Raw genomic sequence first — 27,067 nt, forward strand, 5'->3', positions numbered from 1 at the left:
ATACCAGCATGGGCACAGTTTTTTGGACCTGTAGCAGTGTAATATCACCAACGTGTTAAATCGTCTAAGAGTTGTGTCCTCCTGCAGAAGTGTTGGGAGAGACAGAGAGCTCTACCATTGGAGTCAGAGGGGTTCTCTGGAGTGTCAAAATTTTGAGTGGCTCTGAACAATGATACAGGGGCCACTGCGAGAAATCTCATTAAACATCCTCTCCTTGTCACACATGCGCAGCATAACAAAGGATGTTTTCACAAACAAACCAAAAGTAAGTGGCTGAATGACAGCTGTGAAGAAAGATTAAGCGTGCACCATATTAAGTTGCTTAAGAGCAGCATAACCTGATGTAATAACTGTCTGGAGCCATAGAGTCTGCAACCTCGAGCTTCATAAAACACATTTTTCATCAGCACACACAAAACAAACACAACAATCACCACCACCCTTTATCTCCCGTTGCTTTGCCACCTGCAGTTGCATCCAATGAGAGATGAGATCAAAAGCTGCACTGATCTACTTTCTCATGCTGGTAATTCCTGTTTCAAATACACGTTGTACTCCCCCCTCTCGCAAACAAACACACACACACTGCACATGACTTATCTCTATTCTTTGCAAGACTTCCCTTTCTACAGATTTTAACACATAACACGTCTTTAAATCCCAGTAGCAAACCATGTTTTCATTAGAAAGAGGTTAAAAGTAATCATGACAGAGAGAAAGAATGTCATTTTTACAAACTTCACAAGGTATTAACTCACAGCTCCCCAACACTGAACAAGCAAAGCAAGCCAGACATTTCCCCTAAACTCCTGAAGCATTTTTAAAGGCCAGTGCACAGGAGGAAGGACAGGGGGCAAGCAAGCACAGGGTGTTGTGTGGAAAATGATTGACTTGCAGAAACAAACTGTAGACTCAGAGAGGTGAAACGATGGAAAACCCACTGACTTCAGTCATGACTTCCCCCTCAACACACAGGCTGCCAATAAAAGCTTTCCGTCATGCCATGCCAGGTGGGGGAAAAAGTCATGTTGAACAGTTAAGATTTACCAGAAATTGTCACCAAGACATTCAGCCCTTCAAGTACATCCATTTGTTGGAATCGTCTTCGATTGATGAGCGGATAAACTTTCCCCTGACCACTTCTGTCTAGCAGCATCAGACCGCTCTCAGTGCCCACTAACAAGTTCACTCCTAGAAGAAACAAAACCAAAGATACAAGTTAGTAAGCACATATTTTCCTCATATTTGGATGAAATGATGCTTGACATAGCAACTACCTTGTTTCAAGAAGGTCTAACCACTGCTGGTTGGGTCTCAGCTGCCTTAAGCCTAGAAGACCTCATGATGTAGAGGCTCTGACACCAAATTGCAGTGTTCAGGCGAGTGACAGACAGGTAGACCCTGAAGAGCTTTTTAGAGGACCAATTCTCAAACAAAAAGGCACGCTAATGTTGGAGATGGGGTGAGGCACAAAACGTATACATACTGAAGATGTATTAGCTGTTGGTAGGTGGGTTGGTAACAAGATGCTCTTGAGAGCACTGCAAAAAAGCAGTGGTAGGGACTTGGCCTCTGCTGGGAGAAAGAGACTGTGGTGCAGCCCTCCTGTAAAAGGATAGGCACAGGGCTAGTGCTCAGCTTCCCAACAGTCTTTTCTCTCTGAACATTAAAATTACAGGTGTTCTAGTAATCTTGTGTTTCCTCAGACATCTCCTAAGATCAAGCAAATATAGACGAGAAAAGTTAAGCAGGTCAGTTTCTATATACAAAGGTCCAAACATGCACCAAAACACTTTCCAAGAGTCCACAAAACCTTAGTATTCAAAGTCATTTACCTTTTTTAGTGATAAACAGAGGTGTATATATGTACAAGGCTAGGTTTTAAAAATCTATTAATGTATTATCACTCTTGAATTAAAAACTCTTTAAAATATGTTTATTTTCAGTAGTCTTTCAGTCCAGGAGCTTACAAATTGTGCAGAGACAGGTCAGATAGAGTACAGGGAATGGAAATTCAACCAATTGCTTTATTAGACTTCTGTGTTGCAATCCCAATGTAAAATTTGTCATCCTTAAGCATAAAATAATGAAATAAGAAAAGTAAACTCACACAAGACGATCATAGTTATATTGCTTAACGGCTTTAATCACTAGTCAGATAATTTATCACTAGATGTAACTCTATCAGTGCCAATGAATTTATCATCTGGGCTGATCCCATAATGAGCCTTTTCTGAGGCCCAGTGCCCAGGAGTCTGTATCTCTGCATCAACAGCAGTGACATGTTTTCTCACAGAGGCGAAAAAAGGAATTGCTCGCAAGGATGAGGAACATCCCACCTGGTAGCCAAGGGATGGAAGCGGTGTGCAAAAGGGAGGGCACATTCACCCTGATGCAGGGGGCATAAAGTGCCTCCCAAAGGGGACAGGGTGTTAGGGGGGAGTAGAGTGGCAGCCAGGAGGAGGTAATGACACGGAAAAGCCCTGAGCTGCTAATGCTGAGGCACTCTGAAAACCTCTGGCTGGATGAGAAAAAGACAGGCCCATGGAGAGGTCGGAAAACCATCCTGCATCTCTGTTTTCCTCTCTTGCCTTTTCATTAAGAAACTTCAGAGGTCTCTGAAGTCCCCAGAAACCATCACATCCATTTGCTGAGATTTGCTGCTCCACTACTACTCTGCCTCCTCCAGGCAGGAGAATCCAGGGATGCTGGCAGGCACAGAGCGTGTCTTGGGAGAGGGTCTGCCGCCCTCCCAGGCTCTCCCCTTCAGCTCCTGACACTTCCTCCATCCTCTCCCTGCCCACCTCCTGCCTCTACTTTTCTCACCATGGGTCTACACCTGCTAGATTCCATCCCACAGCCTTCAGAGGCATTTCACATCAACCATCTCCTGTACTGGGAGACATCCTCAAACTAGGAAGTGGTGGAAGGAAGCAGGGAGAGCAAGGCTTCGGCACAGGGTGCAGCAGCACCAAATCAGCCAAGGAAGCACCCGGCAGTCAGTCTCCTTCCTGCAGCTCCAGGACCCATTGACTAAAAGCTGTAAGTGATTCATCTCTGATGCCTATTTTTGTATTTTTTCCAATGTGGATTACAATTCAAAGCAGGGCACACGCAAACTGCTCCCTCAGGGTTCCTTCCCCTCTTTGCACATCAGGGCTCCACTGCTCCTGCCTCCACCCTCATCTCTCTCTCTGCTGCCTTTGTGCTGCAGTTGTTTCTGCTTTGAGTTTACACAGTTGCCTGTCCCTGACCCCTTCCCTTAGCTAAGTGCATTTTAAGATTAAGCTAAAGGGGTATTACACTGGTGGCATGCAGCAGTTGTATTTTAAAATGCAGGCACTGCCTTTAATCACAGCCAGCAGAGCTCTTCTACCATTACTCTTCAATTAAGCAGTTCTGGTTTCTCAAACAAATGGAAATTCGTCCTGAAAAAGTACAGGCTCTCTGTAGAGGCTGGGTGTAAAAATCTATGCCACTGCATTCATGTAATTCACATTGACTTTCACCACAAAGAACCAGAAGAAACAGCATCCTAGACTTAATACAATCAGCAACCTGCCAGATACTATAGCATTACCACGGGTAATAAAGGCAAAGCAAAACAAAGCAAAGCAAACAAGCCCCTCTCTTTTTGAGTAAGAAACACCACCATGAAATGACCTGAATGTCTTAAGGGTAAAGGAAGCTAAAACTTATCAAGAAATAAGCATGTGTACCAGCTTGCATCACCATCAGTTTGGCCCTAAATGTTCAACATGGAAGTGCTTTGTTATAGTTGTAAAACACCTCTAGGATTTCATACCTATACTTTAAATCAACGTTAACAGTCAGATACATAGATCAAAGAAATAGAAAACCATTAACACAAATTGCTGCTGGCAAAACAAGGCAGATGAGAGAAATTATGAGTCATCTTTACTGATCCTGTACAATTTCTCTCTGCCTTCACCCTCTCACAGTCTGAAAGTTTACATTTGCACAAGTCGTCATTTTATCAGAGATTTATTCACATGAATACATGCAGAAATAGCACTTGGGTAAAAATTCTTAGCAGTAAATTCCAGAAACAAATAAAATATCAGAAAGGAAGATAAGGTGTCAGGAGAACTATTTCCTTGACATGGCTTTGCAGACAAGAAGGATATGACAACAATGCTGTTATGAGAATCAAGAAATGTTTGAAATAGCCCCGAAAGAGAACTTGGAAAAAAAGCCTGGGAAAGAGCTGTGAAAATGTAAACAAGAGAAGTGCACTGTTACCTATACAAAAAAAATCCCTACTATGTGACTCAAGAATAGCCAATTCTCTTCCTCATAGTTTTTAAACTGAAACATAGTTTTTAAAATGCCATGCATGTGCATTTACAGTCTGTTGAGGGATACCAGATAAATATGCATGCTATATACAGAAGCATCATCTATTAAGATCTAGATAATGAAAAAACTCTGGTGGCCAAATAGATTTTGGCCAAGAAAGACATGACGCAGCAGGGAAGAGCTTCTGCCGGATGTTGTGGCAGATCATTCCACAATGTAGCAGGCACAAGTACTGCTCTAAGCTTTTTGCCAGTGTAGGAACCCGAGTAACCATCTGACACTGACAGAAATGATCCCTTGTGACAAGAAAGCCAGGCACAACTTGTTCGGATGACATCCCATACCCAGCTTCTCTCTGCACTAACCACTCTTAATGAAACCAAGCCAGTCTCTCCTACCGTTCTCTTCCTTCTGACATAAACTGATGACTGAAGTGGAAAGTCATCTTACAAAACACATCTTAAATTAAGCTCTACAATGATACATTAGCAAAATGCTCAAGAAAGTTTTTCTTTTTCAAAAGAAATACCCTGTTTGTACCAGGTGTACAATGCCTAAAACCGTAAGCTCCCAAAGCTGCTAGCAGGGGTTAGAGAGAGAGCTGAAAAAGACATCCTGATCAGATGAATGAAGTCTGAACTATGTTATGAGAAGCAGATATAGAGCAGTGGGAAACTATATCAAAGCAGAAGTAACACACTGTAAAAAACCAAAATAATAATCAGCTCTTGCAACAAAAAGATGTAAAGAAGCATTGAATAAACACAGAGAAACAGCTACAGTTTCAGAAACATAATTCTCAAAGGCTGTAAGCTCAAAGTGGCACATCTACACTTCAGAAGTGCAGGAGACAAGGGAGGAATAGGTTTGCATTACCCCATAAGGCAGCGCACAGTATCTCCGAATTGAATCTCTTCTTGTATTTACGAATCTCTGGGGTGTCGCTCTGTGGCCGAGTGTTCGTGGGATTCACGTTGACAACTGATCCTTTCCGAGTAGGGTCTTGCCTTATTGCCTCTGATCTCATTGCTTCACTAGAAAATCCTACTGGAAAAAAAAAAACAACAAAGTGCATGTAATATCCCTCAAATGCTAAATTCTGGCCATATATTCTTTCTACCACACAACCCAAAGCAGTAACTGAGAATACTGCAAGCAAATCTTTCTTTCTGTAAGAAATGTAAATGGAAAAAAGAAATAAACTATGCAATCCATTGCAAAATAAAAAGCATGATGGTAACATTCGTAACTGCATTAAAGAGCCACTGAAGTCACTGAACCCTTTTTCAATTGTTGTCTTCAGCTACTTTACTTACCCACAGAAGTCACAGTTGTCCCACTAGATGGAGAAATCTGTAGTAATCTGGGGTCTATAAAAGGTGTAAAGGAGGAGGAAGATTTGTGTTTCTGGAGTGTGTTACTAGCGGACTGAGTCTGCAATGTAAATTTCAACTTTATTAATATTAATGACAATAAAAAGCACGGATAAAAACAACCAACATTTTTTAGCCACTACAGAATTATGCTACAGAGCTTCCCCAAGCTTTCAGATTTCCTTTATAGATACACAACACACTGCAGGCACCACACCTTGACTAGATGCTTATGCACGCCGCACATGTTACAGCGGAACGTAACTAGCTAAATCGCCATCCCTATCACCTCAGCTGCTAGCAAAGATTTTTAGGACTGGCTCCTACAGTCAGGCACAAAGTGAGGGAATGTCTGTTTTTTAAAAAAAATATGCTTAAATGTATGCATACTATCTTATCTGCAAGCTGTCCACTACCTACGACTTTTGAATTTATGAGGCATCTCCTAAAGTGAGCTAGCTTAAAACAATTATGAAGTTTCGTCTCTTGGCTTGTGCAACAAAATCATAACTATCTGGGATCAAGTGTCCACTTCTATGATGGATTATGTTTCAACATCCCCTACTGTTTGTTCTCCCTATTTTGTTTAACCTGAGCCTCTTGCCAGAAAGCTGCAGCAGGTTCTTCCACCTTTATTTGACAAAGCAATATATTAAACCTGTACCGAACAAAGGGGCTCATTAGTGTGGAAGGTGTAGCAAACGGTGATATGAAGCTATGAATATGCAGTGGATAAAAATCACTGGTGCTTGCTGAGTTACATGGTCTAAACATAAAAAAACACAGAAAGTAAGAAGACAAGTGAAACAATGAACTGTTAAAAGTGGAGATGGAACAACTGAAAAACCCTTGCCAGTTTAGTATTACAGTAACAACATTGCATACTGAAGCAGAATGGGACAAGTGAAGAAAAACAAAAAGTGTAAATGTACAGGGTGTGCATGTGGGTAAGTTACATCAAGCAGTACTGGGTTCTTGCTCAGCTTTATGCAAATGCAGTTAGAGACACTTCTTTATCAACAACTACTCTTCAACCTCTGACCTTTCTAAGCCTCTACTCTCTGCAGAAAAAATAGCAATGGGTCTTAGGAGCACATAATTCCCCTAAAAAGCTCAATATCGAAAGGCTCCTTCACCACCAGCCACTGCCACAGTCTCCGCTTCTCAAGCTGTGTTAACTGAACCCTGCTTATTTATTGCTTAGATCAAAGTAATGAACTAGTATCTCTCTGGATTGAGCAATTGATCTCTATAACCTACAAGAATGTGCTTTCAGAAAGATCAAAGACCAATGAAGCATAGCTGACAATTAACTATTATGCTAACTGAATGTCCAAGAGGAATCCTTCCCATCCACTGTCCTGCTACGTGGCTCAGAAGCATTTTTGATCCTATGGTAAACACGTGTACTGCCTTCAGCCTACCCAGCTCACCGTAACCTCTCCTTCTTGTCACAGCACTTGCATGCCTTCGTGGCAGGACAGCTCTACCCTGAAAAGCAGTAGCTTCTTCACACTGAGTTTTGCTGCCCCTGTACCACTCCTGCTTGCATCCAGAAAGAGGCTCTCCCCAAAAGCTGGCCACTCAGCCAGAGCAGAGTTCCCATGCCAGGCTCCCTGCTGGCTGCTAGGGTTGGTAAGGGGTGAACAGCATCCTTCCTTCACATGTGTGCATCTCCTCTGCTGTGAGGGGTTACACGCATGTGAAGGACTGGGCTCACCCATCAGCACTTGGTAAGCATGGGAAGGAGCATGGGAAGGCATCATCTCAGGATCAGTCTGGGATAGCAAGAAGGAGCTTCCCCAGCAGCGAAGCCTTTGCGTCTCCACCCAGAGGCAACCAGCACTGGTGGAAAACAGTCATCTCTACACAGCTGCTTTTCAGTGGACACACAGAAAAAAAAAAAAACCAAAGATTTTCACCCATTCACAATTCTGAAATAACAGTACTCAAGGCTTTTTACAACCCTCCTGGGGCATGCCTGATTTGTTCACCCAGCCCATGCGGCAAGCTTTGAAGAGCTAAAAATCCTCCACGGCCACTTCCTCTCCTAAAAGGGTGAACTTCCACAAGCAGCTCCTTATAGGTAGGTGTGGAGCTACTAGCCCAGCCTTTACTGACAAAGCCAAAAGGAACCGCTAATTTTTAAGAGGCACACTGCTTGCCATTAGCCTGCTCCCACAATAAAACAGAATTACAAAGAGAGTATTGGCTTGAAAATGCAAGTAGTCGAGTTTAGTTTAAAAACGAACGCCATGCAATTAATGACTCACTAAGAGGAAGCAAAAATAGTAAACTGGCAAGTTTGGCGTGGGACTGCTCTAGAGTTAAGAGCTTCTTACACAGAACTGAAATGTGTTATTTGGGGAGTGGGAATAAAGGTGACAGAAAAATAAAAAGCAGGGGAGATTGGCTGGAGTTCCTTTGCAAACTAGCTACTAGGCAATGCTGCTATAACCCTACGAAAGCAGCCAGCTGTGGTGTAAGACATACCTCATTAGTAGTTAGCTTGTCCTGGGGTGTCTGTGGGGACATGGTGGGTGTCGGCTGGCTGGAGGATGGGGAGGAGGAGGTGGAGGAAGTGGAGGAGGAATGGCTTTGCTGTAAGAGATCTGGCAAGAGGTGAATGCGACCGGCAAAGCCATTGCTCTCATGATGGCTGGCACGCTTTTTGTCAACTGTACTCTGTAGAAAAAACAGGCACACTTGTCTTGCTCAAGTGCTGCTTAAAGGTCTATATCCCTAACAACCTCTCTCCTTCTCTCCCTCACTGGCTTTCTACCTTTTTACACTGATTTCTTAATTTATGTTTAAAAATAAGCTGATTATCTATGCCTTTATGCCTGGATGGAAAGGGCAAGCGGGCAGAGCTACTAGAATTAGGCAAAGTCCCACCTCTTCTGGCAGGCAAAAGCTTAGTTTGTGGGGTCGACTTGCACAGCCAGTTCCGCTAATTAACGGGAGAGTACCTGCACCGGTAAGTCATCCGCCACAACGAGGACAAGCACATTTCTGGGGGTTCGGGTTGGATTCCTTCCCTTATTGTTTTGTTTTAAACTAACTCAACTCCTGTATAGATAAGAGCTTGGACTGTCTGGCAAATGCCTTCAGCTAGCTAATTTAAAACAATAAGCATGAAATCTTAATTTTCAAACCAGAAGGCTCAATTAAGAAACTGGCATTCAGTGGTGAAATTCAGAAATGTGATTAACCGAGGACACTCCTATAAGCTAGCACACTCATTAACACAATGAGCTCATTTAAAAGCAGGGAATAATTATCTTTCAGAGGCATAATAATGCAGTATTTTCAACAAGGCAACAACACAGCACTCTAGCTCTGTCCACATTCTCTGCCTCGCCACCTACTTTGCTTCTCCATTTCCCCAACGCTAACTGTAGTATTATGTATGTGTGAGTATGTTACCTGGGTGGTCTGTACGCCCTCAACTACAGGTTCAAAACAATTTTTAAAACCCTGAATGCTCCCTCCCAGTCTCCCACCCAGCCCCACTCCTGACAACCACGTTTGGTTCTACAGTACAGCTAAACTAAGTTCTTGCTCCAGTTACTTGCTCCACACGCCTGCAACTTTTCTACCCTTTCTCTCCCACAGACTCTGAGGTACTCTGAATGGTGCTGCCATGGGTGTCACTGGAAAGCATGCAAAACAGAAGCAAGGTGTGAAGGGCTACTCTCATCTTTGCATGCATCAAACATTCTGACTCATCTGAAATCTGCTACAACTGTGTCTTGATAATACAAACAACAAATATAATGTAGAAACAGCATGGGTGAATGAGCGAGTGGGTTAATGAGCACAGAAAAGGTGCAGCACTGCACAGAGAGGGAAAAGCAATACCTGTCGGACAATTAAGGTGCCCTCCTTTGAAGGAGTCAAGGCAGGTTCACTCTCCACATCGTCATGGACGATCATGGTTTTCACTGACTCTGTTTCACCATTGCTCAAGTTCAACGTTGACCTATTTGCCGGACAAGGAAATAACTGGAGTGAGAGAAGAGCACTTGTGCCCTGGCTTTCGTTGCTCTTCATCAAGGTACATTCAGAATTAATTAATATGGTGACCAGAGAGGAATACTTACATAACCTGCCTAGAAAAGCTTCTCTAGAAAAAAAAAATAGCCAGGAGTTTGCTAAACACCGCTTCTTGTTTTATAACAAATCAAGAGAGAAGAGAAAAAGGATATAATTTATAGAAGACTACTTTTGGAAAAGATTACCCTTGCTGTTTGAAAATGTGAACATACAATGCTGCTATGTCTCACACACAGATTGCTGTAAGCTGAAAGAACTAACATACAAGCCAAAATACCCAACATCCTTTTCCTTTCACCCCCTAAGAGGGAAAACAGAAGCAAAACACCATTAGAAGAACTAACACTGCTCGGACATCGTCTGGTCCAGAAGTAGATTCATCTGCTCCTTCCTGTTCCATATCATCATCTTCCTCATCTGTCGTCCCTGACTCCTCACTTGAGGACGAATAATCTGTTACTTTATGTGGAGGCCGCACATCCTCTACCGCTCGCAATTCCTTTGCCAATGCAGTTAAATCCTGATGGGAGAGGGAGGAAAAAGCTGATGTTGCGAGGAAGAGTGGAGAAGTTGCAAGACAAACACACAGGAATACTGCCTAAATTTGCCTGCTTATCTGCTGCTGTGTTCTCATAGCCTCAGCAGTATTGTTTCTTCTGATTTATTTATTCCCAGTAGGTATCAAAACTCACTTTCTGATAAATTAAAGCACCGAAAGAGTCAACCTAAAGAGATCTTGCCACATTACAGAAAATTGTGAATACTCTGAATCCAAACAATCCTGATCATGATTTTGGTTTATCCATTCTATCATCTGAAGGGCATACTGAGACCCAGACCCAGTCTCACACAGCGGTTGACTGCCACAGCTCATTTTCCTGAACTGCACAGGTTAACAGCATCCACCACAAGAAATCTAGGCAGCAAGGCAACAGAAAAATCCTAAGACTTATTGGAACACCCAAGGCCCAGTTGCAGTGAGCTGATCTCCTTGAAACCTTCTGATCCATTTCCAGGTGCATGGATCCGTGCTAAGGAGTTCACCTGAGAAGTCAAACTCATTAGGACCAGCTCGATTGCACACAACTGTCAAACAGTATGAGACATAAGTTGCTCTTCTGCCTGCAGCTTAGTTGGAGTGTGAGCAAACCAGGTTTGCAGTCAGTGCAATCTGTTCTCAACTGTGTAGCTAAGTTTTATTCACCTGAATAGTACACTATGAGAAGCAAAGGACAAACCTCTGATTCTTTAAGAAAGTAGGGCTTTAACTGAGAGCTTTAGGTGCTAATGTAGCATCATAACGGCAACAGAAAAAAAGGTGTAAGGAAAGTTGGAAATACTGTAAAACTCACTGTGATCCCCCAGATAAAACTGGACATAGAGCACACACACAATCATAACAGCAGCCAGATAAAGAAAATGTCAGAATTTTTTCACAGAAAATAGCAACAATTTAAGGTCTTACCACTTCTCCCTGCACCATTCAGCCCAGCATTGGCACATTTGGGTCAAATGCATCATCATTGGTCCAGCCCCAGGAAAGAAGCACAGGATTGAAAGAGAGAAAGGCAAAGGTTAGGTAGGAAAAAGACCAGAAAGCAGAAATCAATTCCAGAAGTAGAGCAAATTCTAAGGTTTCAAGTACTGTGATGTAGGCAGGCAACTGCAGAACCCAGGACATGCTGCTAGGCCCACAGATACAAACACCAAATTAAGCTGAAGCTCACCCCCAATGGTACCAGGAAGGAAGCTCACATAAAAAGTACTTTTGCAGGCCCACCTGAAAGAGATGGGAGACTAGGAAAAATGGATGCAACTTACAGCAGGCTTGATAGGTCTGAAGACTTCCTTTTTCTCTTCTGGCTTTTTAGGTGCACTTTCATGACGTTGTGATGGCGAACCCTCTGATTTAGATGATGCTGCATGACCCCAAAAGAAACACAGAACAAATGAGATTGATCAGGGAGATAAAATATGTTTTCTTACTTCACTTTGGAGTGGGGAAGAGATGTTGTGTCTGACAGCAAGACCTAAATTTCACTGGTTTGCTATTAAATTGTTCTCAAAGAACCATACAAAAAAACATCATAAGCTGTGATCTGTATAGGTGCAGCTGACCTATGACTGAAACCAAAGTAAACCGTCACATGGTTGTAAATCAAAGAGGGTAACTCAAGTGTGGCCACAAACTGGATAACTCACATCAGTATCCAAAGTACCGCAGCTGAGATCTATCCAAAGCAGTCTGCACCCTGTCAACAACCACCAAAGTGACAGGCATCAGGCACCAAAATGTGCCCTTGCACACATGAGGGAGGGAGCTCTGAGAGAGACTGCTCTCTGCACAAAGGAAAAGGCAGCAGTGACTGGATGTGAATCAAAGAACAAGAAAACACTCTCCTGATGACTTCTGTGCCTGCCATCTTTCCCAAGCAAGAACATGCACCCAAGTAGGGTACTGAAAGCTAACCCATCTTTGCTGCTGCGTGCTTAAAGGTATGCACTCACTTGCCCAGTGAGAGTTATCATCCTTCATTATTGAGTCTTTCACAACTTAACAAATCCAGAAGGTGAGAGAAGGACTTACATCTCATTCGGAACCGCTCTCCAGACCCGCTCTGAGAGCCGGGGTGGGAGCCGGGCTGGGAGCCAGAGTTGCTTGAGCCTGAAGAACTGCCACTGCCCGGCCTTGGTACGAGCTTCTCCACCCTTTCCCACAGCAGACGAGGCTCTATATTGCTGTATCAGGAGAGAGAAGAAAGTCTTTGGCACCTGCTTCAGTTTCAGATTCCCATTTCTAAACCCAAAAGTACTTAACAATGAGTTGAAGCAATCAGTGACACTCCATAACCTGGGCAGTGGCTCCTTTAGTAACATCTATTACCTTATTTAAGAACATAAAACCTCAAAGTTTAGGTGGGTGTAAACTATTTGTTTTATTTGGAACTGTCTACCTGACATTCTTACATCTATTCTAAAGCGGATTGTTCTCTCGGCCTTCATGCAGCAGGTTTAAAATTGTCTCAGAAGTGCTCTGGACAGTCAAGCACAAGCCAAAACAACATCGCTGCCTGTTCCTTTCAGAACACCCTCACCTCCGTCCAGTGAGGCAATTCCAGGGTGGCCTGTCCACCTTGTTCTGCTGAGCTCTGGAGGCAGCCCCTTCCTCCCCTTTCCTGACCTCAAGATGTTCTGTGCTACAGCTCATGAATGCCTCTCCCCTCTCTTAAAGTCTGGTTCTGACTGAGAAGTCAGAAAGTTCCTGAGATCTCTTTAGACATTACAAACATTTCAGCTGCCAGTAATCCCCACAGTACACCCAAGATGACCTGTTGCACTGAAAGGCAAGATGTTGAAGAATGGCCATATTTTTTACAGAGCACTTAAGGGTATTTCGAAATTACTGCTTAAGTTACAGGGCAGACAACTCAAAGGAGTAGAGGAAAGAAGACATTCTGCCAGTGTTTGTTGGCACATGTGCTACACCAAGGGAAGTTAATATTAATCACTACTGAAAAGGGATCCAAATTCGTCTTCCTTACACATCCAGCAGAGACAGTGCCAAAAGCTCTCTGGAAACGCTTGGCCTCCCAGGAGCCTTTTCCCTCCAATTCAAGAAAGGCGAGGACGTGTAGGTTTACAAACCTCGTGGAGTTTCTTTGACCTGCTTGGTTATTTTGCTGCCCACTGCCCTGCAGCGGAGAATCACGGCGGGACAGGACTGGTGACCGGGACGTTGTTCTCACAGGTACCTTGGGAGAAAAAAAGGTTGTGTTTAAATCCATGAGGAGGAGAGAGAGAAAAGGAAGATTAAACCTCTCCTGCTACAGAACATGTTCTTAAGGTTTTAACAACACTTAATTCTGAATCCAAGCTAGCATCAATGGCCAAAAGCGAACTCCCACAAAACCAAGAGCCTTAGTCGTGATGCTGTTCAGATTTTGAAGAGAACTCAGAAGTTTAGTCTTAAGTCGTGTTTTACTCGCTACCATTTCAACACATACACACCCTGCTACCCTCCAACTACAGAGACATTTAAAAAGAATATGGCATTTTGACTGAAGCAGGGAAGGCACAAAGCAATTTACTGAAACAGCACGAGTATTAGGAGAACAAGCTCAGGGGAACCAAACAAATGCCCGGGAATGGATCAGCAGAAGGCAAAGACTGGCAGGGGAGCAAGAATATACTCAGAAAAAGCAAATCCCAGTGGATGGGATGGGGAGGTGTGGGGAAGAGAGGAGAAGGAAATATATTGAATGTTTCCTTTTTGTTCAGTTCCATCTCAATTTTAAATATGTGTATGATTCATAGTTTGGGTTGCTAACAGATGAAGAGGAAAATTAACTCTGAGCAATAACCTCAGGGATATTTTAAATTCTTTCCTGGAGATGGTAATGATTTGTTAACTTCACATAATAAATTGTCTCTCTGAAATAGCTGCATTCTATAAATAATTGCTGATTTTGTATGAAGCTTCAATATTGCTGAAGGTTGATTATCATTAACCCATCGACTGAACACCTACATTACAATCTGCCTTCCAAAATACTGTTACCAATGCTGGCATGAGGTCTTGCCAGTGCCCAGGGTATCACATCCTTTCTTAAAAAAAAATAATTAATAATTAAAAGAATAGCACACATCATCTGTCTTTCTACTCCTTACCCTTGGAGGCACCTCGTCACTGTCTGATCTAGCCCAAGCCTTTTGAGTGGGATCGGGTACCTCCGACTTAGAGTCAGAACTCTGACTTAGCACTTCACTGCGTGAAGGTGGATATGGGTCCTGGGAACGAAGATGGTGATGAGCAAATTTGGGAGAAGGGTCACTGAAGGAATGGGATCGCGAGACAGGGGAAACATTGTTCTTGAGAGATGCCAGATGGGACCACTGTACCTTACAAGAAAACAAAACATAAAACATTCAATGCGCTCAGTATTGCTTTCCAATTAACACAGAATAAAGGCAGGTGGGGCGGGCAGAGACAAATTGGTTATGGCAATTAGGTTAAGCGTGGGGTGGAATCAATGCACTTAAAAGCAAGGCAAGCGCCCAAAGAACGTAACAGACTGAAAATACAGCACATACGCATTTTTGGGGGTGAGATTCACTCTCCACATACACATACACTGGTGCCCAGAAGCAAAGGGGACCTAACGTCTGCACCGTGAGCCTGAGGCCAAAGGCTACTCAAGACAGATGTCACCTTCCCTTCCCCAGTCTTCAGCGGGCTTTGGTCAGGTCTCATGGCAGCACTGGTGGGCTGGGAATTTGAAGTGGATATTCCAATTGGAGAAATGGACTAAATTAAAGAGTGCTGCAGAATGTGCAAACCGACAGGCATTTACATTACCTCATGAACAGAGGAACTAGATACAGTTCCAAACTTTTTGAGAAAGATCGTAATGCAAAAGCCTTTATTCCTTTACAGTCATTGAAATATATATATACAGTTAAAAAAAACCATAATATATCTTTTATGTAATATATTATACTTACATCATATATGTACCATACACTGTACATATATACATATTTATACACAAACTAAGCACACACGTACACGCACACATATGCAATTACACATATTGAGAAGGCACAACAGTGACTCCAGAGGTAAAAACTCCATTGGGATTTCCACTGAAATCCATATTGACCCTTCAGCTTCCCTCCCTCCTTGTGTGGAAACCTGCATTTCAGAGTCAATTTCTGAAATGAAGGCGGAGGAAAGGTTGTAACTGAGGAACAAGCTGTTTTCACACCCAATCATTAAGCAAACTTTTGCTTTCAATCCCAGTTTCAGTAGGCTGGTTGTATTTGGTTTTATATGATTATTATTTCCTTAATTTTAATACACACAGCTGTTGAAGAGCCTGATTATCCTTAATAGGAGTGGAAGACTCAGACTTTAAAAGTAACTGGCACAGAGAGCATGAAGATACAAGTCCAATATTTTGAAATAGTCATAGAGGTTTGAATAAAAGCCAGGAATTAATGAGTAAGAGATGAAGTTCTGTCCTGATTTCTCCCACTCTCCCGTCTGTTCAAATTCTCCTGATGCCCAGAAGAGTTGCAATAGCTAGTCATAATCAGGGACGGTTTTAGCTTGCACTGTCATCAACAGACTTAATTTGGGAGAGGAAAAGTCTGCATGGAAACAGAAGAACTGAATGCAGAACTATACTGTCTGATTTAGAGTATCTAAATCTCTTAGAAAGTATGAACAATGCCTAAGTTTTAGACAAAGGTTACTTTTAAAATTCATGCTGTAATTCCTATGAGATATAGATACCAAGATCTGGGAGGCTTTTCATTAGAAAACAACAGAATGACAGCAGCCACTCAGCTCAGTAGTTTCAACCTCTTTTTGGTTTTCCAGGGGTGGTACAGCACTCTATTTAGCAACTGTAGGCCTACTGACAACAAACTTGCTTTTCTTAGTCATGTTTTGTAAATCTCTTTGAAGCAGTGCTCGTACTACTAAAAACCACTTGTTTAGTTAGCTTTTTACCCACAAGAATTTTAAAAACCAAGCATCCTTTTACATAGTAAATACCTTGCACAGATCAAATTCTGAACTGTACAAGTGTGCTGCAACTGTCATCAGTCTTTAGGTCACCATTCCACTGTTTCACAGATAATAATAGAATACAGCAGTTGTAATCTAGCTAGACTATTAGGAAGGAAAAGACCTCCTCCATTCAAAACCACAAATCCATCAGTTTATCAATAAAATAAGCAAAAAAATCAAAAAAAAGTCAAATCTACTGAATAAACTTCTTTGTGTAACAGTGCTACCCTTTACTTAAGACCTCCTAAGTGCCGAGATCTGCAAACTTGAAGGAAACATGTTGAGATTTCTGCGTTTCCTCCAGGCTCACCATGATTTTCCTAGGCACTTACCTGGGGCTCCATCGGCCTCTGCAGGGCAGGCTGAGCAGGTTCTGAGTTTCCATTGGAAAAGGACTCTGATCTTGAAGGCACTGGTGGCTCCAACACTTTGCCCATCTGTTTGGACTGCGCTTCAGGGGAGCCTTGATTAGTTTTTCTAAATCTCTCCTCCACCTAAGTGAAAATAAATGAAGGTTAACTCTGGAGTCAATAAAACCAATTACAGGAAAAAAGATGAATGTAAAGGAAAATACAAATATGTTCCTTTATCATAAAGTAACCAAAGACATTTAGGGTTTGGCTGGAGTTTTTTTCTCTACCTCCTTCACCAGCACCATAAAACACAGTGAACTACACCAAAGTTTCACAAAATATGGAAAATCCATACAGGCAATAAGACGTGAAGTGATATGATGAAAGACTATTATAGGGCTTCTTTCTGCCTAGACTAGTTATTATCTATCAATATTTTCTCCATAGACAACAAAAAGGATACACAAAAACATACAACTTTACAGTATAAAAGTACATTTCCCATTGCCATCCCTTACTTTAGTTCCCCATCTTACTTATACTAATGGTATTTGATAGTCTGCTTTCCCATGCTTGTCTCTTTTGGCAATGCAAGAAGAGTTAAGATATGCTTCTCTAACCAGTAATACTGGAGGTTGTTCTGCTTTAGATACAAAACCACAGGACTGGTCATCCTTTCTCTTTCATCAGGTAGTCACAACATGACCTCACAGGCTGCAAAGAACAGCCCAGGAAGCTTGTTCCTCATTCTTGGAGAAGTGCAGAAGTGATTGTACACTAACCTCCAGAACTTGCTGAGGGGAAGACTAAGCCAGAAAGGGCTCAGTACTCAACATCAAGTGAGGTCCCCATGCAGAAATGTTACCTCTCCCAAGGCCATAGCATTGTGAATAAAGCAAGAGGTATGAAGGGCAAAAGACAGAGGGAGATTCCAAGCAGAAAAGAAATATCCTCCCACTCCTATGATGGTCTTTGCTGGAACCAGGGCAGGATGTGCATTTCTGTCAGGGAAGCTGCATCTGAGGAACGCTAAACTCCCAATGCTTTATCAAAGTGTCAAAGATCAAGTTGGCAGCTTGGGCTGATTTCATTTGTTGAGATTCTGCTCACAAGTTTTGCTTGGAGCACAAAACCAGTATTGTGCTGGTTTTCTAGTTGTTCTTTAGCAGGGACTCTCTGGAGAGACTGGATGTTCATAAACCCCTGTCAAAAGACAGAGGCAAGATTCCAGGACTCTTCAGCTGAGCTGCTTTACAAACCTAACCGGCCTCTACTTTCCAAAATTTGAGGACAGTGTCTGCCTATGGGAACAAACAGATAAGCTTCTGCCAAGTCTACGCAAAATACACCATGTCTTGGGAAGAACAACAATAACGGGGGCAAGCATCTCCACCATACAATCATTTTCACCACCTTGTTCAACTACACAGAGCCATCCTTTAAAGTTTAGAACACAGGCCAGACTTCTTATTATGAACAGAATATGGAAAAGCCCCAACTTCTTCTGTCTGAAGGAACAGGCTTTCATGACTCTAGCTGTAGATGATGGCAGGTTTCTTTCACAAAGCATATAAATGAACCACATGTTCTTAAAACAAGGTAAAAAGTGGAAGGAGATAGCAAGTGCATCCCTGGATAAAAACAGGCCTTGTTCTAGTCATCTGACTGTCTGGACCAGAAAATGGTATCAAGGATCATTTATTGCCCTAAGCGCCTTGCTATTTCCCAGAGCTAGTCTTAGAAGTCCTTCTCCTCAGATCCTCTTTGCTGCTGCAATGGGAAAAAAAACCACAAACCCAACAAACTAATCACCATTAGATTTCATCAGAACAGGAAAGTTAGTCCACTTCAGCTTATCATCCTGACAGTCAGCGTGTCTGCAGACGGAGACTTTCTCTGGAAAGCCCTATGCCTGAAAGTACGAGGCACAGAATATTTGCTCCAATTCACTATTTTATGTCAAGAATGACATCAGAGTTAATGCCTGCTGTTAAGATAAACTGGTATTGCTCCCACTGCCAGGCACTAAGATATGGCTATACTTCTACCACACTTTTTAAAAATAATATTACATAGCAATCCCTAGCAAGAACTGCCTACTATGACAATTTTTCTGTGCCTTCACTTCTTCTACCTAGAGTAATCACAAAAGACTATAACAGAAAAATAGCTGAGTCAATGATTCTGCTAAAGGATGTAACACTTTGAATCTTCAAGAATTTCTCAACTTTTCAATTCTGAAAGGAAAATGGGACACAAGGAGCAGATATAGTTCCACATCCTTCCAAAGCCAGCCTTCAGCCTGAACAGGAGTGCTGGGACTGGCATTTTGCTCTCACCAAGGTAGGCCAGGAACATGCAAAAAGGACAAGTGAGATAGTTCCATGCCTGTATCACCACATACCAGAACAAGTCTGAACTTCTAAGAGAGACATGTTCCAGATTCTTGAAACAGTGAGAGGAATGTGTGAGATAGCACAAACATGGTTTATGAAGAACTTGGATAACAGCACCTACAAGAAAATGAGTTTGTGCTCACCAAGCCCAAACAACACTACTTCAAAGGCAATGAAGCGCAACTGGACAAAGGTGGACTGAAAGCTATTTTATCATGTTCAACAGCCCCAAGGATTTTTTTTGTTCTTGTTCCAAAATGTATTTACTGAGTTCCCACATGCTGCTGATGAATGCCATTAAGAGCTTTGACCAGTATTGCCCAGTCAAGTGGTTTGTGGGCAGTATGATCCTCAAGGGAAATGTAAGAATAAGATCACTGAAAGTGAGCCAAGACTGCATCAAAGAGGCAATTACTTGCTTAGCAAAGTTACCCATGGACCAGTGAAGACAGGGGACAACTTAAACAGCACTCTGCTATCTAAATGATGGATGTCAGGAGGTTGGGGCATCCCTTTTTTCTGTTGTAGCTAGCAACAGGACAAGGGGTATTGGGATGAAGCTGGAACACAAAAAGTTCCACTTAAACATAAGAAAAACCTATTTGGCACAGGTTGCCAAGGGAGGGTGTGGAGTCTCCTTCCTTGGAGGTCTTCAAGACCCACCTGGACACGTTCCTATGCGACCTGATCTAGGTGAACCTGCTTCTGCGGGGGGGATGGACTAGATGATCTCTAAAGGTCCCTTCCAACTCCTACCATTCTATGATTCTATGAAGTCCAAGAAGGCAGCACCACGTAGAGCAAGAAGTGATCTAAGAGGAGAATACTTAAAACTTCAAATAAAAAACTAACGAAATTCAGGTTTGTGTTCATGAGAAGGAAGTTTCTAAGACCATGAGCTAAAGCACCAAATGTATGTACAGGTGTTGAGTGCAAACATCCCTTACAGGTTCATGCTTTCCAATTGCCCTCTAATTTCCAATCACCAGACAGGCAGATTCTGTATCAATGCTTCCTATGAAAACATGTCTGATGCAATGCAGATGAGGGAGCTTCCCAATATGATGCTTCTGAACCAGGTCCCTTCAGTCTGTAGCCTTCCCGAGTTTCTTTCCAGCCTTTATACATAAAAACTATGAACTCCAACAACTGCAACAGCAAAAGTACTCAGGAGTAGTCCTCATGCTTGTAAACCAGCGGCCAACATTTTTAAATACCCTGCCTTTTATAAGCAACTCTTTGGTCTCTGACTGCACATGGCAGAACTGCAGACACAATGATGTCAACAGGCAGGAGCAGAGAGGTAAGTAGCAGATTTCTGCCCACAAGCAGGACTTACCTCACGCGCTCTTTCAGCAGGCTCATAGTGGGATTTTGGCTCAGGGGTATGATAGCTTTGCTTATTTCTCTCTTGCTGCTGCTGTTGTTGCTGCTGCTGCTGCTGTTGCTGTTGTTGCTGCTGCTGCTGCTGCCGCCTGTGATCATGCTGCAGCGACAGGAGGTAGGCTTGCTCCTGCTGCAACTGCCGCTGGAGTCGCTCTGCCTGTCGGTGTTCCTCCATCTCTCGCCATCTGTATTCCTTTGAGAAAACGTGTGAGGAATTCAAGACATGACATGGACTGTATGGTGGATGTGTCCCTATCCATCCCATTAAAAATGCACTTTTCTGGTTGTTGTTGCTTGTTTGTTTTGTTTTGTTTGCTTGTTTTATTTCATTGCTAAAGTGTAACCAAGAGCTAAGTGAAACCAATATGGCATGTGTCTCATGTTGGGAATGTTGAGAGTGTACTGCTAAGCTTGACACGATCAAAGAGTTATGTCAGAACTGATTTTTTTTTAAGGGAAAAAGATACCCCACTTATTTATACTAAATCCAGTGTAAAATTCATGAAACAATTATTTAGACCAACACTAGAGCATTGTATGCTGGAGTGGATTTACATATCATGTGTGCTTTTGATCTGCAACATAAGCACTCTAGCTCTTCACTGAATGCCAAGGTCTGTTCAGAAACTCGACCACCACACCAGAACTGTTCCGCTTTAACATAAAGCCTCCTCTTACTGCCCAGAAAGCAGTGTGATCATACAGCACTTCTCATATGTGCCTGTCAGCCCACGACGCTAGCATAAATGGCCTTTTAATCAAGCTCCTTTGCTGTCATACTGTCAGTGCAGCTGTGCCCGACTGAGGGAAGCCTTAGGACTGGCCAGATAAATGGATCCTATAGCTACTGAACAAAACAGATACAGTGCTTTACCAGTAACATGGCCTGCTCCTGGAGCAGCTGCTGCTGTAGAATTTCCAAGTGCCGCTGCTCCTCTTCTAGCTGTCGCCTGATATACTCCTGTCACATAGAAATTACCCAGCAATAAATTTATTCAAAAGGAATGCATCAGAACCCCCTGGGTGGAACACCACACGCTACTTCCCCAGTTCAGCTTTAACGAGAAACGCACTTCAGAATGGATTAGTGCCTGCAGAACAATTTAGGAAGCCCTGCCTCCTGAGCATCAGATTTTGGGCCCTTCTGTTCTGAAATTTGCACTCCTGCAAATGTTGCCGGCACGGGCCAGAGCACATTCATGTATTTTGGAAGTGGTTTCAAGAAGCAGCAAAATGCACTTGAAGGTTTTGGAAAGTTAAAACACAGCAAATCTGACTCAACACAGCCAATACGAAGTCACATGCAAGTCGTATTAAACATTAGTTTTGTTGCACTGGTGCGATGGACTGTTAGCAACAGCTAGAGCCAGGCGTAGCGTAGGCAGAGAGCCGGAACAAGCTCCCCCAGAGGGGCTCCGCCAAGTGCAGCTGGGACCTGCCCTGCCGTCTCCCCTACCGCCCTCACCAGAAGCTTCTCCTGAGCAGAACGCTGCCAGCCTTGCTGAGTTATGCGATGGTTATGACACAAACAAACATCCACCAGGAAACAGAGATTAGACCAAACTCGCTCGCTTGTGCTATCTAACCGTCTCTTCACCTGCTGCCTCGACAGGTCGAGAGGTTTTTACCCGTTCTTTCGCCTGACCCCCTGGAAGAACTCAAACTCTGAAGCACCAAACCCAAGCTGGTAACATCCTATCATGCAATTAATGGAAGTACGTAACAAGGTGCATGCGCGCGCGCACACACGAGCACACCCACACACGCACACATTTACAGTGTATGCATAAAGAGATTAATGGATCGGTGAGAACACTGATGGGAGCTGTAGAGAGTCTTGGGACAGACTGATGAGATACACAATACTGTTGTTTATCCACATTGGCTGAGCCATAGTTTGGGTTAAAAAAATTCTAAAAAGGGGGAGCGTGTCTTGTCTTAGAAACAAACAAAAGAATGAAAAATTCAGAGTGGTTTCGGCTTGGCCACGTCAATTAACCCTTTGTCATTAATGGCACTGTGCGTAATTAGTATTTCAACAGTCTAAAAAGCAGCTGGGGGAATACCCGGTGTCTGCCCAAAAGCAAATTACTCTGCTGTAATTAGAGATTTTTCTGTATCTTTATTCCCATTGGTTAGTCTTCTCTCCTTTAGGCTCAAATATGTTTGAAATACATAGAAACATAATAAAATTCCCCAGTAACATGATCACCAGTGATCTCCAACAAAATGCCTTTACATAAGAAAATAAGGTATTATCAGGCCAAAACCAGCGTTCCTGAAGCTAATGGGAAATTTACCATCAGCCTCTAGGACAGTAGGTTTTGGCCCTTTATTTGAGATCAGTATTTTGCAGTACATGCACAGTAATTATTACCCTGATTATCACCCTGATTAATGTTTTTAAAGGATTTTGAAACATGCAGACTTCATGCATAAATATAGCAGCTGAATTTCACAGTTTAAAAGGTTTCTCACCTGTACTTTCAATGTATTAAGGGCACACTGACACAACTTAAGATATACTTGTTGCCTGAAGTGGCACACATTATTAGAGTCGATTTTAATAGACAGAGTAAAGAGAGGAAGATTGCATATTTAAGTTTCAGGAAGGAAAAACCTTTGCAGCTCAAAGGTTCCATCTCAAATTCAGAATATTCAAAGTTTATGACGAGCCTCTGACCAATTGTGGGTGCCAGCAGTTGACACGTAACAGAACTGCCCGTCTCTGGGAGGCCTTTTGCACAGGGACATGTCCTGCAAGAACCACTGATCCAGCAAGACAAGCCTAGAAACGATTTTCAGACCCAGTGATGATTTTGCCAATTCTAATGGTTTTTAGTCAAGCCCAAGGGCATGAGCTGAATTTAGAATGAGTACTGCAACAAGACTTCTTTTTTTTTTTTGAGGGAATATTGAGGCTGCCAGAATTTTCCATAAAGCCCTACAATCTATGTTAGTGCATTTGCTGTCAAAGACAACAAAGATGAAAGGGTCAGTGTTAGGTTGCTTCTAAGCTGCTTTAGGCTTACTAATTTTTTTTAAATTAAGCAAGAATTTAGAAGAAACAAACCTACTGCCTATATATCTGTATCATGGACTCACCTGCTCTCTTTCTACCCTCCTCTTTTCCTCCTCTGCTCTTCTTCTCTCTTCTTCTTCCTTACGCCTCCTCTCCATTTCTTCCAGACGTCTTTTTTCTTCCTGTTCTCTCCGTCTTTGCTCACGCTCTTGTTGCCTTCGAGCTTCCCGTTCTCTCCTTTGTTGCTACAAAAAGGGAAAAGAAACCACAAAGTTTTACTTTTGTTGTTATCAAAGAAAGAGGTGGGGTTGTTTTCCAGGGATTCACCAGGACTGGCAAGCTCTGCAACTGAGTGACAGAACTTTTTATGCAAGTGTTCCACCAGTAAACTAACTCATACCCAGCACACAACTATTCTCTAAAAGCATCCTCACTTAAAAGACTCTCTGGTTTCACAGAGTCACATACCAATCAAGGTGTGGAAGCTCACTGCTGCTCTTCAAGAGAGGCTTACACTGAAATCTCAATCTTTGAACTAAAAATCTCAGAGTGACAGCTTTCTTGATTTCAATACATTATCAAAATGTTGCCAAAAGGGAATTATCAGCCCCTCTGAAATCAGTTAAAACTCAAACGACTACAATCTGAGCTTTTGGTAAGCAGCTTCTCTCAAGTCACGGCCTGATAAGAATTTGGTGGTGTTGGCCCAACAATTAAGCTCAATTTAATGCACTACCCAAAACTTTGCCTAAGAGAGAAGGCTGGATGACCAACAGCACCTCAGCCCCTCCCAGAAGATCAAAAGCACCTAAAGAGGAAAACAACTGAGCTAAGCTTTTACACTTACACAGATAAGCCTCCATACATGGCCCAAATACAAACTGGTGCTGGTAAGTCTGCTCAAGTCTGAAAAGAACCTGGAAAACAGCTCTAGAAAGAATGAACTGACTCAGAGCACCACGGATAACTTCAGGAGACATTTTGAATGCCCATACAGTCGTGACCAGCTCTTCCTGCACTTCTACAGAAGCATCCAGTTACTCCACCTACTTCAAAATCCCAGGCAGCCTCCCACAACTGCCTAAGTGTCAAAAGTCCCAGCTGTCTCCTGTTCAACCATCAACTGGAAATATCTCTACAACATTTACTTCCATTCTAGATTTCTGTAACACACTAAAAATTACAGAAGAAATTGAAACCAAAAAAAGTGCACTCCAATTTAATTCCAAGAACAAACCAAAAACCTATATTGGTTACTCCTTTACACATTTAGGTTAGGGTTGATACTATCACCAATTTCTGTTGGAACAAAGCTGCCACAGATTTTGCCAGTCTTAAGGTACTCCAAGGAGTCTGCGAAAGCACTCAGAATAAGCTTTTATTTGGGTTCATAAATCCAGTTACTGATGGATGTTTCAGTTGTGCTCAGCTGTACAAGCAAAGGCCAATCTTCTCTGCTCAGCATGCTACCCTGCATGACTATGAAGTAACTGAAAGCTCAACAGCCTTCTCCATCTTCTGGAATTGATGCTGACATGGCAGCAGAGAAGAAATATTGAGGGGGGCAGCAGCAAGACAGATAAGAATTAGTACTACTTAAATAATATTGGCTGTTTTCCCATTCTCTTTAACTAGTTGCAGTTTGAGGAAACTTTCATGAAGGCCACTGTTCAAATACACCCACTCTGTAACTATGATGACTTCCTGGCCCATGGCATCGTCTTGGGTTCACTAGCATGTTCCTGTGACAGAAGATACAAGCTCTCTTCTCCCCTACATTTTCTGTATCTTCTCAGAAACACAGCTGCCTTGCTATTGCATCTCATCTCCTCACTAAGTTTATCTACCAGCCTTTCCTCTCTTGCTTAGGCAAGCTCTCTTCAATGAATGTAGATATAAAAATAGCAGAAGTGCTGCAAGGCAGCTATGGCATGTGGTGCATTTCATAGGTTTCACCGCTTCTCCTCCTTCATTTTCTAAGAGCTCTAAAAGGATTAAGTAGGCACTTTTATTTTTGAACATACGTATCTGTGTCAAACAATTTCTATATTTAAGTCAATATATTCAGGTGTGCCTTGGCTAATCAAGTCTGACAGGCTTTTTGTTTAAGAAGACTAAGAAGTGAAGTACAATAATTCTGTTGCCCTGAGGATGCAAGAGATGGCACACTGCTGACTGCTTAATATGCACATTTATCAACTCAAACACTTCTTAAACATATGAAGCCTGTCTGTCTAACAATATTGTGTTGACACTGTTAAGTGGCTATATTGCAGATCTTGGGATGCCATCATTCTCACTACAAGGAAGACGGGCAGAGATGGGGACTTCTGGATTGAGAGGTTCTTGAACCAACGCAGAAGTATTCAGCAATAATTATAAATAACTGAATATGAGAAAAATAGGTTACAAATTGTCTAAGAGAGATTATCTCCCATGGCATCATGAAATAAACAAAACTAGTTGTTAAAAGATGAGATTTTTTAAGCAAATCTTGAGCCAGATCGCTAGCTCAGCACCAATAGTAGATATTTATTACCCAGCAAAAGAAGAAGTGTGGAAGGGGAAGGATTCTCTGCCACCAGTGTGCATTTAAGTCAAATCTGCAAAGCACAAACATGCCATTGTCTACATGCCAAAGTACACAGAGAGATGAGGTTTCTCGGCATCGCTTCTGCCTTCCCATCAGACACCGCCTCAGCCCCTCGCTCATCAGGCGAGGAGGAGAGAAAGCACCCAGCACTGCAGGAGCCTGAACAGACTCATTCCCAGTCCCAGCCATCAGTCTCTTCAGTTCCTTTGCATACGGCCTTTGAAACCTGAGCACCGAACTACTGCTGGCTAAGAACATGAGATTTACTTTTAACAAGTCCAAGGGAAAAAAACAACAACAGTGACAAGCATCGCTTGGTCCACATCTTGCCGAAGGGATGGCAAAGCTGGTTGGTGGCAAGCTGTTGTTGAACCAAGTTGGCTTCAGAAGCAGGCCTTTAGCTGACTTTCCACCATCCTTTTTGTTGGCACAAGGTTGTTTTCCTGACTGCCTCTAGCAACTCTTCCACAAGGACACACCAAAACCCTTGACATCTGGTTCCTTAGGCTTGCCCAAAGGAGAGGAGACAGATGAGGAAAATCACTAGTTAAAACCAATGGCAGTTCTGTTTACAAAATTTTGGCTTTTAAGTTTAGTAATCATGGCTGTTAGATATTAGAATTGATGCCATGCACTCCAAAAAAATCCCAGTGTAAAACTGTTGCCCAATGAACAGTCAGTATAGATCTGGATTCACTGAAATTATGGGTGCATATCCAGGTCTTCTTTAGCTGGATACGGTATTACTAACTTTCTTGTACTTATCAAATTAAAAGCTTATTTTCAAGAAGTTGTTAACCAGAAGCTAAGGTCAGGAACTCTTCAAATACTACAACTACTGCCAATTACTCAAGCAGGAGAAATAAATCTGTGTAAGGTGCAAAAAGGGCCTGGTTGCTTGGGAAGAGTATAGGAACATCGTCAGAGTATGCAGGGATAGAAACAAGAAAGCCAAAGCCCTTTTGGAATTAACTTGGAAAAGGAAGTAAAGGAA

General features: G+C 42.6%; 1 protein-coding gene across 7 annotated transcripts in view; it reads right to left on the bottom strand.

Moving 5' to 3' along the window:
* MAP4K4 (mitogen-activated protein kinase kinase kinase kinase 4) overlaps nt 1-27,067 on the bottom strand; it is a 170,435-nt gene that overhangs the window by 12,934 nt on the left and 130,434 nt on the right. The window contains exons 13-26 of one of the 7 annotated variants that reach the window (XM_061997517.1): nt 23,564-23,725; nt 21,333-21,419; nt 20,412-20,651; nt 16,656-16,817; nt 14,418-14,648; nt 13,395-13,501; nt 12,337-12,488; nt 11,571-11,668; nt 10,094-10,269; nt 9,555-9,675; nt 8,187-8,378; nt 5,637-5,754; nt 5,197-5,364; nt 1,048-1,191 (exon numbers count right to left, since the gene is read on the bottom strand). In XM_061997517.1, the coding sequence (XP_061853501.1) occupies nt 1,048-1,191; nt 5,197-5,364; nt 5,637-5,754; nt 8,187-8,378; nt 9,555-9,675; nt 10,094-10,269; nt 11,571-11,668; nt 12,337-12,488; nt 13,395-13,501; nt 14,418-14,648; nt 16,656-16,817; nt 20,412-20,651; nt 21,333-21,419; nt 23,564-23,725 (2,158 nt within the window). Of the gene's footprint in view, nt 1-1,047; nt 1,192-5,196; nt 5,368-5,636; nt 5,755-8,186; nt 8,379-9,554; nt 9,676-10,093; nt 10,270-11,570; nt 11,669-12,336; nt 12,489-13,394; nt 13,502-14,417; nt 14,649-16,655; nt 16,818-20,411; nt 20,652-21,332; nt 21,420-23,563; nt 23,726-27,067 lie in introns of all 7 variants that reach the window. The other 6 variants (XM_061997516.1, XM_061997525.1, XM_061997534.1 and 3 more) reach the window with 6 other exon arrangements.

The sequence above is a fragment of the Colius striatus genome, chromosome 1 (assembly GCF_028858725.1).
Source record: "Colius striatus isolate bColStr4 chromosome 1, bColStr4.1.hap1, whole genome shotgun sequence".
Taxonomy (NCBI): domain Eukaryota; kingdom Metazoa; phylum Chordata; class Aves; order Coliiformes; family Coliidae; genus Colius; species Colius striatus.